The sequence below is a fragment of the Dryobates pubescens genome, chromosome 1, assembly GCF_014839835.1.
Source record: "Dryobates pubescens isolate bDryPub1 chromosome 1, bDryPub1.pri, whole genome shotgun sequence".
Classification (NCBI taxonomy): Eukaryota; Metazoa; Chordata; class Aves; order Piciformes; family Picidae; genus Dryobates; species Dryobates pubescens.
Window position 1 is genome coordinate 52,845,165 of NC_071612.1, and position 18,649 is coordinate 52,863,813.

The window sequence follows — 18,649 nt, forward strand, 5'->3', positions numbered from 1 at the left end:
AGTTTATGTATATACACATATGTGTGTGTGTATATATATACACACACAGCATTTGTCATCTGAATTATAACATTAAAACATGGTAAAAGATGTACTGTGTGATGCAAAAAGAAAAAAAATATATTACTAATCTAATGTTATGGATGTTTGATGCCAATTTTTCCCTGGCCTCTCCTTTTTTATTTTACTGTGTAGGTTATAAATCTCTGATGTGCCTTGCTGAGTTAATTGTTCTGTTTTCCATCATTATCATACTACTCCTGAGCAATTCTTCCCTGTGCCTGCCTTCCTCCCACCGCTTTTTGTCTGTTCTGCTTTGTGCTTTTCTTCCCAACACCTTTATTTTCTCCTTCTTTTCACTTGTTTGCTTCATCCTCAAAAATCCTCTTTTCTGGAACATATTTGACATTCTGAGATATTGTAGTTTTTGAGCTGCTCACAGTACCCCATAGCCTCAGCCCGTAGTCTCACCATGTATTCCAGGATCCATTGATAGTAAAGGATGATACTTTTTCCTGACAGTGTGCTCTGCAGGGAATGAATTGGAGGATTCAAAGTTATTCAGCCAGTTAGTTTTGTCTCTGCTTCTTGATCAGACATATAGCGGTGATATTGAGAATAGAATAGTGAACTAGGCAGAGTTCAAAATGCCCTTCATGGATAGAAGGCATACTTTTTACTAGAGATTCCAAATACACTGCTTGAAGTGGTAGTACTTCATCTTTAGACAATAACTTCATGATTTTAACATCAGTGGAATTTGACTTGTACCTGCTACTGTGTTTAGATACTTCAATATTTTTGTATCAAGTGCTTTTACTGAGTAAAATGTTCTTAAAATGGTTTTCCCCATCTTCTCTCAGAGCTTTCATGGTCCCTTTCCCCTTAGCCTGCATTTTCGTGTGTGTGTGCATTTCAGGGTGGATAATTCGCTGTTCTGATTTTGATTTGATAGTCTTTTCGTGGTGGTTGTTTACTCTCTTCTCTCCCAGGTAGGGGTACTGATAGCCAAATACCTGAGAGAAAACAAGTATTTAGCCTTGTAGGAGTCTCCCATAATTTCAAAACCCCATATTTTGGCAGAGTGAGAAATTCTGCAGAATATTTTTATAGGTGTAGTTAGGCATCTTGATATGCTGTGGAATTTGTTGAATAATAGTTTGATTTTTCATACATTTGAATATTTTTTTCATTACTATTAGCACAACTGCAGATCTGCTCCTCATTATTCAACCATTCTTATTCAGATTGGTTTTGTGGTAGGAGCAGAGTAAAGGTAAAATAATAAACATTGCAATTGGAGGATGTGGGGAAAATATATCTGAACGTGAGTATTTCTATACTAGGAAAAATTCCAGCAAATATTAGGGTTTGCATTCATTCCCAACCCCCAATTTTTGTTCCTGTCCATTAGATAACTTTTATTCAGATTTTCTTGATTTCTTTTGTTGTACTTTCTTTTCCTATAGCTTGGGTACCACTTAGTGGCTGTTAGACCAACACCTCAGTGGCTTATCTGTGACATCAGATCACTACTTCTTGATTGTCCTTAGGAACTGCTTATACTGGGGGCTTTGTTTGTGTACCATGCAATATGTGCACAGGATTATCATAAAATACATGCCATATAAGGCTTTTTTGAAATATGATGAATGCTGGTTGTTCTACTTGAGCTTTGAAATCCAGGCTGTATCCCAGATCTAATCAGTTAAAGTTGCTCAGACGTAGAGATTGGGCTTTTAACGTGGAAACAAAGACAGTAGCCAAAATAACAGAGCTCCAGTATCCTGACAATCATTGCATCTGAAAGTCTTAGTTTTCAAGATGATCTTAAGTGGTTCTTTTTCTAAATGGTATTTCCAGATGCTTAATAATGTTGTAAGATGACAAGTGAACTTAATTGTGAGAATTAGTACATGTATCCCTGTTGAAAAGAGAGAGAAACTGTTTGAACCATTGTTCTGCAGCTTTGGTCTGCAAATTTTTTTCTTCAGGGGATTTAATTTTATAACTTCCTTATTTTAAGCAGATCTGAATGCCACAGAAACATCTGTGAATTTAAAAGCCAGGTATAGTGCTTGATAGTTGTGAAGACCTTAATGAGTAGCATTTCATCAACTAGAGTAAAGGATATGTTACCTTTTCTCAGACCTGCGTAGGTTTTGTCTTCATATGCTTCTGGCAGTTACTCAGGATTTCAGGACTATGGGGACTGGAGCCTTTTCTACATTCAGGAACAGTCAGTACTTTAGTGATTTCTTCTTGACCATCAGCTCCAGCATAACACTGCTAACAATCAGGAATGCAGCTAAGATTAATAGCTACAAAATAGATAACATTTTAAAAATTGATATCAAATATATGGGCATCTCTTGATGTCTTTGAAAACAAACAGCACTTTTCTGTCTATGGTTAGCAGTGCAGCATAAGGTAGAGGTGTAACTTGCTGAGGTGGGAAGGAACTGAACAGGAGAATGAAAAACAATAGAGTCTTCTTTTCATGAGTAAAAATGAATTTGTAAAGATAAGCCTAAGAAAAGCAAGGTTTTGATGGTAGGTATGCAGTCTGTAGGTGAGTAGTGTCTGTGTTATGTAATCATTAAGAAGGATCAAACTTGCTTAAAAATATGTCTCCTTCATTCCAGCCTTGATCCTATCCAATTCTGAGGCATGATTATTTTTAATCTTTTTCCAGCTACAGTTTCATAACTTATTCTTGGGTGGTAGAAATAATTGAACTTTTACCTTTGTTTTATTTAGCATAAGTCATCCTTAGTCAGGCCTGTGCCTCAAGCATTCCCTTAATTCAAATGCATATGATGTCATATTACTGAACAGATCTGACTCTGGTCTTCACAGCATCTATGCAAGATCAGACTAAAACAATTTCAGTATGCAGCTCCAGCTTCAAAATTTGTGTCCTGTTACAGTGCTTGTAGTAACTTTGTTCTTACAGTAAGTGAAAAATGTGTTAAGGGGGCAGGAATTAGCTGTATTTTTGGAAGGCTTTAGTTTTAAAGGAAAAATCAAGTTACTGTTCATTACCTCAGCACCAGAGAATGGATTTGGATTTCTGTGAAACTGAGCCATACTGGCTGCAAACAGGAATTTGTTCTTGGAAGGATAATAACAGCCAGCTTGTTACTCTTGTTTACACTGTGAAAGGTGCACAGGAAAAGAAGGAGTCGTATCCAGTGTGTACTCTGTGTAATTAAAGCATGAAAAATACTGCTGGTTTGGCCTTCTTTCTATATAAACATATTCAAAAATATTCAAAACTAAGGAGAGCCAAGACAAGGTTGCAAAAATCTTTGCTCTGCAGAATCTGCGTGAATTAAGATGACTGAGTTTTGGCAATTTCATAGCGCCCTTTCCGACCGAAAGAATTCAGACTTCTGTGCTTCTACCTATGTTTGTATTCAGGCCCTCAGTGACTTATGTGGTGGTCAGATCCTTAAAACCTGTGAATTGGAGCCTGATTCTGAATGGCTGATAGTTTCTTTGCATATTCATGGTGATGGTGGTGTGCTTGAGACTAATGGTGTGAATATTTTGAAACATGCCTTCCTCAGCTATGTCCTTCTACCTTAATACTCAAAACATACTCCGAAAATTGCAACAGGAACAGAATGAACATAAAAATACATAAACAAATTAGCAGAACTGTGTTCGATATTATCCCTGAGAAAAGATGGAAAGTGAGTCACTAAGGAAAACACAAATCTTAGGAACTTAATGCATCCAGATAAGGGCATGTAAGGATGGTAAAAAATGTCTGCAAAAGCAGTTGAAGAAAGTTTGCTGCCAGGCTGTCTTGATCTGTAAAGCTTAATGGATCTGTGCTTCAGACAATAGATTTGCCAAAGGCCTATAGCCATTTGGAAATTTCGTCGCAAGAATGTATGTCTCAAGAGCTAACTGGGTATGGGGCTCTGTATGTATATATACACATTTTACATACATACACGTTACATTACATACACATTTTAAAGTGTGTAAATGTAGAGAAAGAAAACCCAAAGAGGGTGGAAATAGAGCATCTGCAGGGAGAATTACATTTCCTAGTGCACCTCTGTCTTTTTTTCCCCCAATTCAAAACAGTTCTGAAAGAGAGGTTTTCAAAAAGACATTTGAGGAAATTTCGACTGAAACATTTGTATACTTCTATTGCTTAACTGACCACTTCCTTGCTTAAATACTTGTTTGTAAATGCAAGTGAGAAGAATCTTTTTTTTTGGGCAAGTTGCTTTGACCAGGTCTTGGATGACACTTCTGCACCAACTGTGCAAAGTGCAGGACGTTGTGGTACATAATGACACATCTGTGAAGTTGTTGGGGCATCTGCTTCTCCTGTTAAAAGCTACCAGGGATCCCCAGGACATTTCTGAAATATTTGCATGCCTTTTTCTTAAATAAAATTCTTCAGCTTCCCTACATGACTTGTTCCAGTGTCACTGTTGGAGGGTGAAGAGAGGAGTGTTTTACATGGTTTCTGTCTAAGCTAGGGCTGTTGTTTTTCAGGTTCTTGGCTATGTATCATACTTCATGGACATGAAGAATCATTGAATGCCAGCTATTTTTCATGACTTCTGTTTGGTTCACCTCTCTATTTTCATTCTCATTCCCTGACTAAATAAACAAGATATTTGTGTGTGTGTGTGAGACATAGCTTGTCACAAAAGCTACGCTTTTAAAACCCCCTGGCAGTTTTTGTGTTTTAAAACTTCCTACCATGCTGTATTTTTCTTGAGGTGTCATAATAAAACTGGAGTTGTGCCCAACATCAAGGGATAAAGGAAAACAATGGTGTTGCATGTTTTATACTAATGTGCCCCAGAACTATATTTCTTTTCCTTTTGAAATAATAGTGTTATTGTCCAAGTTTCAATCTCACAAGTTCTTGAGAGATGCTTAATGTGTTCTATCTAATTTTCCATTTGTATTGCTGTCATACTTTGAACACTTTTCCTAAGTTTCATCATCGTTACATTGGCTCTAGACTAATTATGATGATTATTGTAAATGACAGTTGTTATCTGCACATTCCATTTTGAGAAATGTGCTTTTATATTTCACTATTCCAGTTGTTAAGCTTGCAATACTTAGTATTGACTTTGATATACACAGGCCTTTCAAGAGTACTCATTGTTCTATATTCTCCCAGGCTGACAGAAAAACAAAGTAAAAATAATTGCTACCCTCTGAATAGCTTTTTCAGTTATGCAGCCCTGTAACAGAAATTTCAGACTGAAGCTGTTTCCCTGATTTAATAGGGAATTTACTGCAGCTTCTGAAGGCTTACTCAGAAGCCATAAGGTGAGGTGTATCAATGTTACTTCTTTTTGTCTATCTGCATAACCTGACAGAAGGAGATACGAAGTTCGATACAATTGAATTTTCATTTCCTTGTTATCCTTCGTTGTTTCGAAGTAGACTGTAATGTTGTTTCTTACATTTGGTGTGGACATTGATCTTACTAACCTGTAGTTCTTTTGGTAGTCTTTTGCCTTTTATAAATGAGTGTCTTTGCTTTGGGGTTTTTGTTTTCAGAAGAAACTGATAGTGCTTCATAAAATGCTTTCATGTGTTACTTGAGTTCCACTCCAGAGCACCTAGCCCACCTCCCTCTTTTCATTACTGTCCCCAAATTTCTTGAGTTACTGAAGCATCTCTTTTGAAGAGAGCTTACCTCCTCCACATGGCATTCTCCTGTCTCCCTGTAGATGGAATAGTTTTCCTCACTTCTTCCTCAAAAGAGAGTGGAGGAAACTTTATTACTTGTGACTGAGAAGACCCCCAGCTATAACTGCTGAATATTTCTTGGGTGATGCGTATTGTTCTCAGGTTCTTTGCTACATTAGGCAAATGTCTACTTTAATTCTGCTGTCATTTAATGTGAAAATGCAACTCTCTTTACAAGAACTTGACAGTTTTCCCATTTTAAATTTACTTCTGGTAACACAATATGAAATTGTTTTAGGAATTTAGACAGAAATGTTTCCAATTATTGTTTCTCCATCTAGCCACTTAATTTCTTTTTCATTGTTGTCAGCATATGTAATTGTTTCATTTTAACTAATACTGAGAAATTACCACTGAAAACATTTGCTGAAGAATGAAGTTTCTCTAACCATGTTATAGAAACAGAATACTACACAATATCCAACAGAACTTGTTATGTCCATACCATTCTTGTTTGACATTCTGGTAGCTAAATTACTAAGTTATGTATTGGAAAGAAGTTTACCCCTTACATGCCAGTCTGATATATTTATTTTGTCTTATTTTGTCTTTGTCATCTGTGAGTTCGTCAATTTATCTGCTCTGATTCCATATTTTGCATAATTCATTCCCATGTAATGGGTTGAGCCCTAGTTAGTCAGTGAAGTTTAAAAAAACCCCACCAACACACAAATATTAAACCAGTATTAGTGTGACTTACTTCATGGAGAACTGCGTGTTCAAAATGCAGCACTATTGCTTTCTTCACAGCTGTGTGAGATAATTGATGACCAGTAGCAGTCACCATTGCTGGGCATTTTTGGCAAAAGAGCTTTTATAACATTACTGAAAAGTGTTAAATATTAGCCAGAAAGGGGAAAAAATTCCTGTGCTATTCTGGAAAATGGGAATGAGACATCCTGAAGTGCAATCATAACTCATAGCTTGGTATGAAGAATAGCTTAATGTGAATGCAAACTGCTACACGTTTGTTATTCCGCTGTGAAACCACCTTGCTGCTGAAAACTACTTTACAGGGATGATTTCTCTTTTGCTAGTGTAACCTAGATTCTGTGAATGGCTCCTTTTTCAGAAACAACATTTACATGTTGCCTTCAGGTATGTGTTCACAGAGATACGAAGAATGAACATGAAGTTATGCATTGTGTATTGCAGAGCCGTAACAAGGAATTAGTTAATAAATAATAAAGGAAATGAATAATTAACTGCCATGTCTGGCATCTTTCTGATCTTTTTTCCTCTTATGCTTCATGGGAACCTAGTTTATCTTCCATCCTCACTTATCTAGTCATGCTTTCTCTTTCATGTTTTCTCTTTGCTTTATTGTGATTGCTCTTTGTGTTTCCTCTTTGAGTGTACAGTATCTACAGCCACCATCCTGAGCCCTATTTTAACAAATACACAAATAAAGCATAGTTTCAGCTTTGTTCTTAAACTAACCATTTAAACAATGATGTGAGTTAGAAGGGATAGCATACTAAGAAAGATACTTGACCTCTAATTTCAAAGACATTTTCCTCACTAATAACAGTGATTCCAGCTAAATTTCTAAATAGCAGTGATTTCGGGGAAGTTCATGGCTATTCCTGTACTGTTTTGCAGGGGATTTCCCAAGAAAACAGGCAGAACTGCTAGAATAGCATCAGATGAAGAGATCCAAGGGTCAAAAGATGCTGTAATTCAGGATCTGGAAAGAAAACTTCGCTTCAAGGAAGATCTTTTGAACAACGGGCAACCGGTACAAAACCATAAATACTCTGGGGAATGGGAGTGGGCATCAGAGGAAGTTTCTCATATATACAGCATATAGAAAAAAATTGCATAGACTATTTTCACATCTTATGTATTTGATATTTTTAAATGTATGTCTAAAGCTACATTTCCATAAGGGATGATAGTGAACATTTTGGCCTATCACTCCTTCTCCTTTGGGGCAGATTTACTTGGACTTAACCAAGTGATGGAGGTCTTGATGAAAAGTTGTCATAAGAAGCCTACACATCCTGTACTTTGAGTGCTTTTGTAACCTCAGAGCCCATTTGCTTTTGACTGTACATCACAGGGTGGCTGGCCAGTAAGCATATGCATAATGCTTGATCAGTCCAGATTCATTCTTCCTTATGCCCAGGAATGAGGTAGGAAAAATGTTCAGAATGAGTTAGTTCTTCTGTACTTGCCTTTCTCTGTTGACTGCATAGGGTTAGGCAGTTTTCTCTAGTAGTTAAGCAGAATCACTCTCAAAGTGTGTAAGTTCCCATTTCTTCAAAGAAGGTGGGCTAAGCATGACTGTCAATGCCTGTTTTGGAAAGTGAGTGAGATGTTTGGCCTGGACATATGACTGGAATGTCCTGATAAAGACCACATGGCCTGAAGGTGGGAAAAACAAACAAACAAACAAACAAAACCCACACAATAACCACCACGATCATATGATGTATAAGCTTGAACCAAGTAAATTCAGGTTTTGCACCTGCCTTGGGGCTTTTGCCTTTGCAGATTCTTGTCTTGGGTGATTCTGTTTGTGTAATCATGGCTTTGGGCACTTGGAGTGATCACAAAAGAAATTAAAGTGAATAGAAGCTCATGACTTGCTTAGATGTTTGTAACCATGCCACTATTGGTATTGGTGCCAGTTTAGCTACAATATGACATCTTTTACAGATCAAACTAGATTTTAAAAAAATGGTTTGTAAACTAATTTCCTTTTTTTTTTTCCTTTTTTTTCTTTTCCCTTCATGTTTCTGGTAAATGAGGCATTTCACCATTGTGGTGGTTTAGACCCAGCTGGCAGCTGAGCCTCACACAGCCAATTGCAGACAGCCCCCCCTCCCCCCGTAGGTAGGAAGGAAGGAAGATTGAGAGAGAAAGGGCAAAAGCCAGTGAGTTGAAAATAAGGAGAGTTTAACAGAGTAACACCGATTGGAAACAAGGATAACAGTAACACCAATGAAGAGTATCTAAAGCACTGACCACCAATGGCCGCAATGTGCTGCAGCCACCTGCTCAAAACCCCTCCTTGCCCCAGTCCTCCCCTTACCAAGTGGGCAGTCAGCATGGTAGCCAATACCCTGCGGACTACTGCAGCTGCCTCTGCTGGGTGTGGTCCCTCCCAGCTTCCTCTGAAAAAGACAACTCTCCTAGCCCACCCAGGATAACCCATAACCATGTAATGAGTCTGCTTTGCATTCGAGAGCATTATTTTTCAGTCTTGATTTGTAAGAAAGTGTTTAAGTGCCTGAAATGTGGTATTGACTGTAGAAGAAGAAAACAAAACAAAACTTCCTTCACTTCCTTTACCTTCTGAGTATCAATTGTCCTTTTTAAGTTGTCTCCTTAATTTCTGAAAGAGTAGGAAGTAATATAAATAAGCACCCTTAAAGAATATATATATTTCTATAAAGCTGTCATATTTCTCACAAAATCATCAAGTAGTGTGGCATCTCCTTACCGTTTTTGGCAGAATTTCCTGCTGTGTGGTTCTAATGTAAAAATGGAGCAGAACCTGAAGTAAGATTTGGGACGATTTGACATGCACTTTTTTTGATGGCCACGCTGATTTAAGCAGTTCCTATTGCTCATTGCAGCCCAAGTTCCTGGCATGAGGATGGAAACAAATGGCAAAGTCGGGGCAAGAGTTGCTTAAGCCAGAAAAAGCCACTTGTAATGCCAAAAAAATGCATTACAAACTGCAGTAGAAACTTCTTGTTAGAAACATATTACTGCTCTCTCCTATTAGTATTGCTTACAGTGTTGATTATTGAGTGCTTTGTACTTCTTAATGAGAAATAAGAACTTTTCTTACTTCTTTCCCCTCCCTCCTCACCCTCCTTTCATTGTCTTTGTTCAGAGATTAACATATGAGGAGAAAATGGCTCGTCGATTGCTGGGAGCAGACAGTGCTGCAACAGTCTTCAATATACAGGAACCAGAAGAAGAGTCTGCTGTACAGGTACCACATAACTACAATTTCATAGGGAAAAAAAAGAATTCTTTCAATTTTTCTTTTATACAGGCTGTGATTCTCTTAAAAGAAGTCCTACATAAGACAGTAAATATAGACAAGATAGGACAGTTTTTATTACAGAAGCCATATGCTGCATATCAGTGAAGTACACTGGAGGATTAGATGCCTGTTGCTCAGTTTTTCCATACTGAGCAAGGCTTAGAGTTCTCAAACGTCTGTTCTCTGCTTTAAACTCTATTTATCCTATTCTATCCTGAATATCCTTTCTCTCAAGGAAAAAATATGTCTACTGTCTTGAAACTATCTTCTCTGTATGTTTGTAATCTCTGGTTTTTTTGGATACTGACCAAAAATGCAACAGAAAGTCTGCTTGAAAGGCCAGGTACACGCTCTCCATTGTTCACGTGCCAGAGTTGCTGTTCGGAACTGGAGAGCATTCATTTGCTACTGTTCCCAATGGAGTATGTTCCCCGATAAACACTGAGAAACTGTCATGGATGGCTCTCAGTCTCCTTTCTGCCTCTTGATCTTTTCTTCTGCCCTTGCAGGAAGCTCGTTCTGTTGGTGCTTCTGTAGTGAGTCCTGTGGATATTCAAAAGGTTAACATTTTCACCCTTTTCTGTCTTGCTTTTTTGTCCCTTTTTAAAAAAATTTTTTCCCCCTCTTACCATCTTTGCCCTTTCCCTTCTACTTCTTGGTTAATAACAAGAGGTCACCTAGCATTAATAACTGGGGAGATTTGGGCTGCACTCTCCTCAAGGCATTGAAGTTGTTCTGTCAGTCTCTTTCTGCCCTGAGTTAACATCCACCGATACTAACTGCCTTGCATCCAAAGCAGCTGCGTTTTATACATACCGCATGTGCTTCAAGATAGACTCTTGTGATAAACTTTTAAGGAGAAAAGATGTTTTTAAAATGTCTGCAGTTTGCAAAGGTATTTCTCTGTCCGTGTTTTACCATTATTGAGGGTTATGATTAGTTCTGTAACCAGTGACCTGCATGTCATTGCCAGACCAGAGATGGTGATAGAGGATGGGCATGTGATAGGAGGCTTCATGAGACACGTTCTGTCTTAAATAAAATATGGGTCAGAGACAATGACCAAAGGTCACTTGAAGGAGTGCCTGAATTTCTGCTGGATGAGAAGAGCATTAGCTAATAAAGATTACTTTTTTCCCTTTTTTTTCCCCCCTGCTTCTGAGCTTTCTTATATTCTGGCACTACCTTTGTTATCACTAGATTCAAAGGAGGATTTTTGCTCTGCAAAGTAGATAGAACATGTCAAGAAAGTACCTAACTATGTCACAGTAACGCTGCCCAGTGTTGGAACAGCGAATGTAAACAAGCAGCAATGCTTTACACTGGATGAAACTTTCCACTCTTCTTTCTACATCTTGAATACTCTTATGACAAATTTGCTTTTTAAGGGAGAAGTGATATTTTTGGCCAGACAAAGGGGACCATGGCAACAGGAGTATAGGGAGGCAACTGTCATAGACTAGTTACTATCATAGACAAAGTGCCTTTTTCATTTCTTTTTCTTCCTCATTTCTACAAGCAACTGTAAACAAAATCATTCTAGCCTTCTGGTGCACCCTCCAGTACAGTTCTATGCAAATAGCAGATGTGAACCATATGTTCTTCTGGCCATCTGGAAAAAAACCCCACAACACTCTCAATCTGCCTGTACCCTCAAGGATATATTAGTGTTTCTTTTGTCTTTATGAACTGCTTCAGATACTTTTATTCTTATAGGTGCCTTTTTTTCGCCCATCTTTTAGTGGAAAGAAATGACTTTCCTTCCCCTTATAAATTAGACTTTAAGATAACATGAAATACAATTTTTGCCTCATACCAGATGTCTTCATTGTTTCATAGAGAAGCTATTGGAGGCACGGATTATAGTGTTTTTCTTCAACATGATACAGTTTCCTTTTGCATGTAAAAACTTAATGGATTGTCAAAAAAATCAGTGGAATAAGAAAGCCCCAACATTAGAAACACATTTTGCTGAGCAGTGTGTTGAAGCTGGACACTAATATGTACCTTTCTTGTTTGACAGGAGTATAAAGTCTCTAGCTTTGAGCAAAGATTGATCAGTGAAATTGAATACAGGCTGGAGAGATCTCCTGTGGAAGAATCGGATGATGAGGTGCAACATGGAGATGAACCTATTGATAACAGTATGTCACCATATTTTGAGATAAAGCTGAAGCATTACAAAATCTTTGAGGGAATGCCAGTCACATTTACATGCAAAGTGGCAGGAAATCCAAAGCCAAAGGTAAGAAAAGAGAGTGAATGTTTCTAGAAACACTCTTCAGAGTTTTAGATTGCTACCTTACAGTGAGCCCTTGGGCCCTATGGGCTGTATCTTACAGGAACATTCTCTCTCGACGAGACAGATTCCTAGCTAGCATAAACTGCCAAATTTATTTTGATGTGACTGGAATTATTTACATTTCTACTGGGCAAAAATCCTACTACAAGGCTTTAGTTCTTAGTTACTTCCTTGTGAGACTTCATCTCAGTTATGTTACCTAAAAGTAATAGTTCTGCCATTTTCAGAGTTAGGATGCAGAGCAATGCTAGAAAACCCTGTGTGAACAGGAACAACCTCATCAGGTTAACATGGGTACTTGGCTCAGGCACAGCAAGTGCCTAATGTAAAAATATGTTGCCTCTGGTTCAGAAGCCAGCATGGTATTTCTGCATTCTTCAGCATTCTACACACCTTAGCAAGATTGTATTTTATTGAAAGTTAGAGGAAGGCACAATAAAATTCCATAAACTCATAAATATTGCACCAGCGAGATGAGACATGATGGTGCCTCTGATGGAGGGCTGGGCTTACACAGTATTTCCTTTTAGCAAATGTGGAAGTACCAGTTGCCTGATGTTAGTAGTCTGGAAGATTATCTTCCTTTGGTAGGCTGTGTTTAACCATTTCAAAAATTGCTTGGCAATCAACTGACTCATTTGGCAGCAAGCAAACTGCAATAGCTTTTTCAATGTCCTTGCCAAAGACAGTATCTTCCCAGTGAGGTCCCTGCAGCTCTTACAGTGACCCCTTGTGGATAGGGTCTCTTTTCTTACCAAAATCAAAGATGCCTTATCTCTTAGATATAAGAGCAGCCACAACAGCAGCCACATCCAAATCTTTTATCTAGTGTACATTTAGGATTTTGAACAGAGAAAAAGGCAAATGATGTTACATGTCCAATGATACTGCACAAACTGTAGAAGAAAAATGGACAGTATCAGGTAGCAGACAAGGAACAACATAGAACTAGCTCTATAGTAGTGCAGACCAGAACAAGCCAATCTGTAGAATGAGAGATCCATCCCTGCATGCATTTCAGGAGGTTTTACTTCAGGCTAACTCTAATCTCATCCCACTGAAGCAGATGCAGCACATTAGATGTGTTCTTGAAGCACATTTTCTGGCTTAGTTTCATCTGTAAGGAATCCAATTCTGTGCTCCAAGACCACAACATGATGTGAACCACTGCAACGTAAGTGGAGCTGATCAGTATACTCATATCAAAAAAGCACTCCTGCTCCAAACCGAAGACACACACTGAGAACATTAGCCCAATCTGACTGAAACCAAAGCCTTGATGTCCAGCATTACTTTTGAGTTGACTATACAGAAGACCCTGTTGGGCTGTGTAAGGTGGGAAGACAAATGGGTTTGTTGATGTTAGAGGTGCAGTGTGCTGGAAAGGTACTCTTTGCCTGAGGCTTATGACTAAATTGCTGGATTACCTATTATGAGTCAGCCTCAATCAATTTAGCCATTCCCTAATTTTCACAGTTTTCAATTAAGGTGTAGTTTCATAGTCATCTTAATCTGATTTAAGACAGATGAAAGAGGATATCCCCTTTCCCTCGCTCGCCTTGTTTTGGCAATAGGGATTGCACAGCCAAGCAACCACATTGTTAGTGCTTCTCCTAAAGCACAGCACTTGAATCCAGGTATGATGTTCTGTAATTCTGCAGTGTCAAAGCATGCACATTAAAAAGTGCTTTGCTCTTGCACCTGGGACTATGACCCTTTATTCCATTCACTTGCAGATGCTTTATGCAATTTATTAAATTGCTTGGGATGGAACCAATTTCAGTCCTATTGGATGCTACTCGTTAGCTGGGCGTTGCAAATGTCAAAGGCTGTAGCTTTCCCTCATCTGCTGAAGGATGCCAAGATAGCAATTTTGAAATGCTAAGGACTGCCCTTCTGCTGTCATTTGTTGAAGCTGGAAGTGATGCCCCTGAATAAATTCTTTACTTTAGCAAATGAAAAGCTGGAAATAATTTACTAACTTGAAGCTCCTCCCTTCTAAGTATTCTGTCAGCTCTGCCAAGGAATGGCTTTGGGAAAGACTGTAGTGTTTCTAAAATCTGGCATTCATTACAAGGGATTTTTCTAAGCAGGGTTATTGGCTTGATTATTTTTCTCCCTGAACATGCCATGTAAATTGAATAGCGATGTGCAAATTCTCTCTTCATAAATATGACTTTTTAAATGAGTCTATTTTTGTTATAACATTCAGTGTAATGTGAAACTATTTCCTTGTTAGAATGAGCATGAGTGCAGATGTAGGAGGGAGTGTGGAACACATCTTTTGAAGAGAGATTTCTCTTCAGAATTAGGACAATGCCATCAAAAAGTTAATTGAGATGTGGATGTTGCACAAAGGTCATACTACTTGCTCTTCACATGGGCAAATGTAATTCTTCGTGATTAAAAATGCCTGTGCTGCCCAAGCTCAACACCCCCTTTTGTACCATGTATTCCACTGGTTTATGAAAGTCTGGTGCAAATGAAAGCAATCCAGATGTAGCGTTCACTGCTTACATAGTGTAACGGTACACTTATTTAAAGGTATCCTAGAAAGAAAATACTTCACTGTCTCCAGCAGCGAGAGTGTTCTACTCAATAACTCCACGGTAGATAAAGGCAGTATTAAGAATTTACTGCTCGAAAGTCAAAGCCAGCGATGCCAGTGCTTTTAAACTTAGTGGAAATAAGTATAGGACAATACATGCATCATATCTGGATAGCTGATTCAGTTCATTTTTGCATGTATTTCCATGTAATAATGCCTGGCATGTCTCCAATAAGTACATGGTTATTAAATAATTACTACTTAATGCAGCAGATTTCCAAGCAACGTTATGACACATGTAAAGCACACAAGTTAGAACTCGTTTTTTGCAGCCACGTTGTTAGTAGCAGCCATTAGCACGTGTGCGTAAGTGATCAAATATCTTTTGCATCTCCAGCGAGTGCTCTGTCAGCAGATGAGGAGACATGACTAAATCTCATGTTAGCATCACAGAGTCTCTGCAAGGCTGCTGACAGACAAAATGGGAAACAAGTATAACCAGCTATTGAGGAAATGAAATCATTTGTAGTTACGCATAATGCTTCTTAATGTAAAATCCATACATGGTAATTAATCTTTAAGGCAAATTTCCACTTACTCCTTCTGAACAAGTGTTATTTGTGAGTTTTAAAATACAGCCGTAACTTTTTCCCCAGGTGAATGAATTTAGAACTTTAAATGTTGGCACATAAGAAGAACAGGGCATCTGAAACTCTATCAGCAATTGTGTTTGGTCACTTCCATTTTTACTGGAAAGATGGCATTCTTTCTTTCCTTGCTCCAAGATCTCAATTCCCACTTCATGAACTAGGCTTAGGAAACCGTGCATGTTTTTTTCATGCTAAGTAGTCCTGCGAGCAGGACAAACACAGTTGTACTTTGTACAAGCTGAGCTCCTAAAGACTGTTTAGGTATCTGCACAAATGCCTTAAGAAATACTGAACCGCCGATGTTATGGCGTAATGCACACTTCAGAAGGGACGAGTAAATAATGTTCAGCTTAAATATAGGTTTGAGGAGCTGACTACCACCTCCCTAGTACAAAATGTTTCACATATTCCTCTGTGTGTTTTCATGCATACACCATGATTTCCCTTTAATCCCAGCAGAATTCACTTGGGGATTTTACATTATTTTTTAAATACTGCCAAAAAAAGTCTCAAGGCTAGGTAAAAAGATTTGGTTTTGGTTTTTCACCTCAAGTTTAAGGCATTAAAAACACATACATATTCTTGTGTAATTCATGGACTATTACAGGATAATATTCTGCATACATCTTTTTTTGGCTCACTGAAAGTGGTTTTTGGGTCAGCCAGAGAATAAAATTATACATCAAAAGCAATGGAAAAGATCTCTGTTTGATAGATAATGTAACTGCTCTGTACAACTTGGAATTCTAGTGGTGTTGGCATACAGAAAGCTCTCCACGTGCTGACTTTCTTTGAAGTATTTCTTATTACTTTGTAAAGGTGTCCATTTCTGTAGCTGCTGTCTCAGTGGGGTGACATTGTTGGTTTCAATCACATAATTATATGGAGCTGGCCAGTCTGTGCACTGAACAGTTCAGTGCCAGCATGAGTGGCTGAATCCCCTTCTGGCTTTTTAGTCCAGTCCAGTCATCATAATGGGTATGTGAAAGAAACTGGTGTTTGAACAGTGTAATCATCACACTTTTTTATTCACCATCAAACTAATTATTCCAATAATTACCTCGGTTTATGGTTTTCTTTTCTGAAAGGAGATCAGCAGCATTCTGAAGTTCTTTCTGCAACTTCTTCAGATTTCAGTGAAATAAGAATTAGTAATCTCCTCTGAAACTGAACTTTCCCTCGTAGTGCCATTTCTTTTCAGTTCTTGGTATGTTCAGCTGCTGTTCTGTCCTTGGGATGGGCACAGCCCTTCTGCATTCCTTTGGTAAAGGTTCATGCTGCCATCTTTTTCTTTGAACAATTGCTGATCTGTAACTTGTCTTAACTGTTTGTAGAGTGGGGTTCTGCACTTTCACTAGGTGATCAAACCAGTTTTCTTTTAATGCTTACCCATGAGGTTTGCAGCAGTTAAGGTTCATTAGTGCTATTAATTGATAAATGATGACAGTGAGTCATGCCTCCTTTATTTCCTGCAGATTTATTGGTTTAAAGATGGGAAGCAAATTTCTAAACGAAGTGATCACTACCAAATTCAAAGAGAACCTGATGGAACTTGCTTGCTGCATACTGCAGCCTCCACCCTGGATGATGATGGGAACTACACTATAATGGCTGCTAACCCACAGGTAAATGAAGGTTTGGCTCCAGAGCAAACACGCTTCTGGACACGAATCTTTAGAAAACTATCTCATCTTACGTTTGCATGATTTAATTAAACAATGAAGTCATCATAAAGTATTTAAATTAGATTTCTGTTTTCATCTTGCATCAGTAGGGTGGGACCTTTCTATCTCCAAGAGATTAGCAACTCAACAGCAGGTTTTTTAACTATGGTTTGAGGGTTCAGAGAGGAGGGGGTGTTGTTTTAAAATTATTCTTCCGCCATTTCTTTCAGCTGATAACATCTCAGTATTCTAACATAGCATGGATACCATCCATACTATAAAGGGAGAAAAAAATGCAGTTTGCAGGCAGAAGTAACCCAATCTAGTGATTTCATTGTTCTTCTGTTGACACTGCTCTCTGAGGCCAACTTTTTGCAATGAATGGGAGTATATCACACATCAACATGTTTACGTTAGGCAGCAGTTGGAATTCTGTAAGGCAAAAAATTCTCACACTTGCTGTGTAGTAGGAAGGACTCCTGTGTTATCTCAAACTCTTTATAAAATGGGGTTTTTTTGAAACAGTGTTACTGATTTTGTAGTATTATTTGTTCTTAACAAACTCAGTACAAGAGCTGAGGTATCCAGCAGAAACCCACTTAACTTATTGGACATAGCTAAACTTGCAACTCACACACGCTATGGAAGTTAACTTTTTCAATCCACTTTTCCTACAGCACAATAAATTGAGGGGAAAGAGTTGCACATGAGAAACCAAGGCAATAACATAGGGATGTAGTGAATTATTTTCTTCTGTAGCACCAAATATTTTGCCAAGACCAGGCCTGCAAGTAGAATCTTACTGTGTAAAAGTACAAACTGTATCACTGAGACAGTTTGATCTAAACAGGAGTGTTGTGCTCTGTTATGGGCGTTGCTAGGTTACTTAGCATGACACTGCCATTTTTGCCTTGCTCTTTAGCTGTCAATCCTGCTCGTATTGCAGCATGCTTGTGAATGTGTGGGATTGTGCACACAGACACAGGAGTTTGGGGCTAGATTCCACAAACTGCAGTGCATTAGGTAGTTGAAACATTATTTCTACACAGACAGATAAAGAAATAGCTTAAGGCCAAGGGAATTCAAGCTGGGAGCTTTTACGCATAGATGACGATTGTGTTATAACACTTGGTTTGATTTAAATTGTGGCAACTCACAGTGGGTTTAAAAATGATACATAGATATATACATGCTCAAAGCAGGAAGTGGTTCCTGTTCATCTTCCTGTAAATGTTTTGTTATTGCACAGAGTACACAGTGCACAGTGCATTCAACGACAAGCAGTGACACAGTTTGTTAGCGAATTGTTAGAGGTACTGCAATGAGTTGGGTTTGTAGTCTTCCTAGCTTGGGGATTGAAAAAGTGGTTTTATTAAGTGATAAAATGCCATATCTGTGCTTTCTTCCCCTCTTTGGAGAAGAACCAGAAGCATCCTCTTCTGGCTCCCCTAAATAAAACCTCTGTTTCACCAAGCCCATTCTGTTCCCTCCTTACAGTGTAATTCCCAAGCAAACATACTTATCTCTTCCGCTGTTTGCTTGCTTTTACTGTGCATTTAACAGTACAATGGAGGCAAAGAAGGTCTATGTGTTAATCTACTAGCCTTTCACACTCAAAGATCTGGATTCCAATTCTTATAAGTCATCCTGAGTGGAAATAATTTTGGCATAGCTTTCTTAGTTCTAGTGGAAAGTTGTCCACATCTCAAAGCTATCACAAAGTTAGGCAAATTTGGCAAG

The 18,649-nt window shown here is 38.4% G+C and overlaps 1 protein-coding gene and 1 long non-coding RNA gene across 2 annotated transcripts in view; one reads left to right on the plus strand and one right to left on the minus strand.

The window, feature by feature from the left end:
• PALLD (palladin, cytoskeletal associated protein) overlaps positions 1–18,649 on the plus strand; it is a 185,042-nt gene that overhangs the window by 156,355 nt on the left and 10,038 nt on the right. Inside the window, 4 exon segments of the mRNA XM_054165940.1 lie at positions 7,345–7,480; positions 9,590–9,691; positions 11,769–11,990; positions 16,721–16,870. Coding sequence (XP_054021915.1) covers positions 7,345–7,480; positions 9,590–9,691; positions 11,769–11,990; positions 16,721–16,870 — 610 coding nt within the window.
• Positions 9,553–10,476, minus strand: LOC128897622 (uncharacterized). The gene is made up of 2 exons (XR_008462496.1): positions 10,054–10,476; positions 9,553–9,702 (listed from the first exon to the last, which is right to left on the minus strand). It is a non-coding gene; the product is annotated as an uncharacterized LOC128897622 (long non-coding RNA).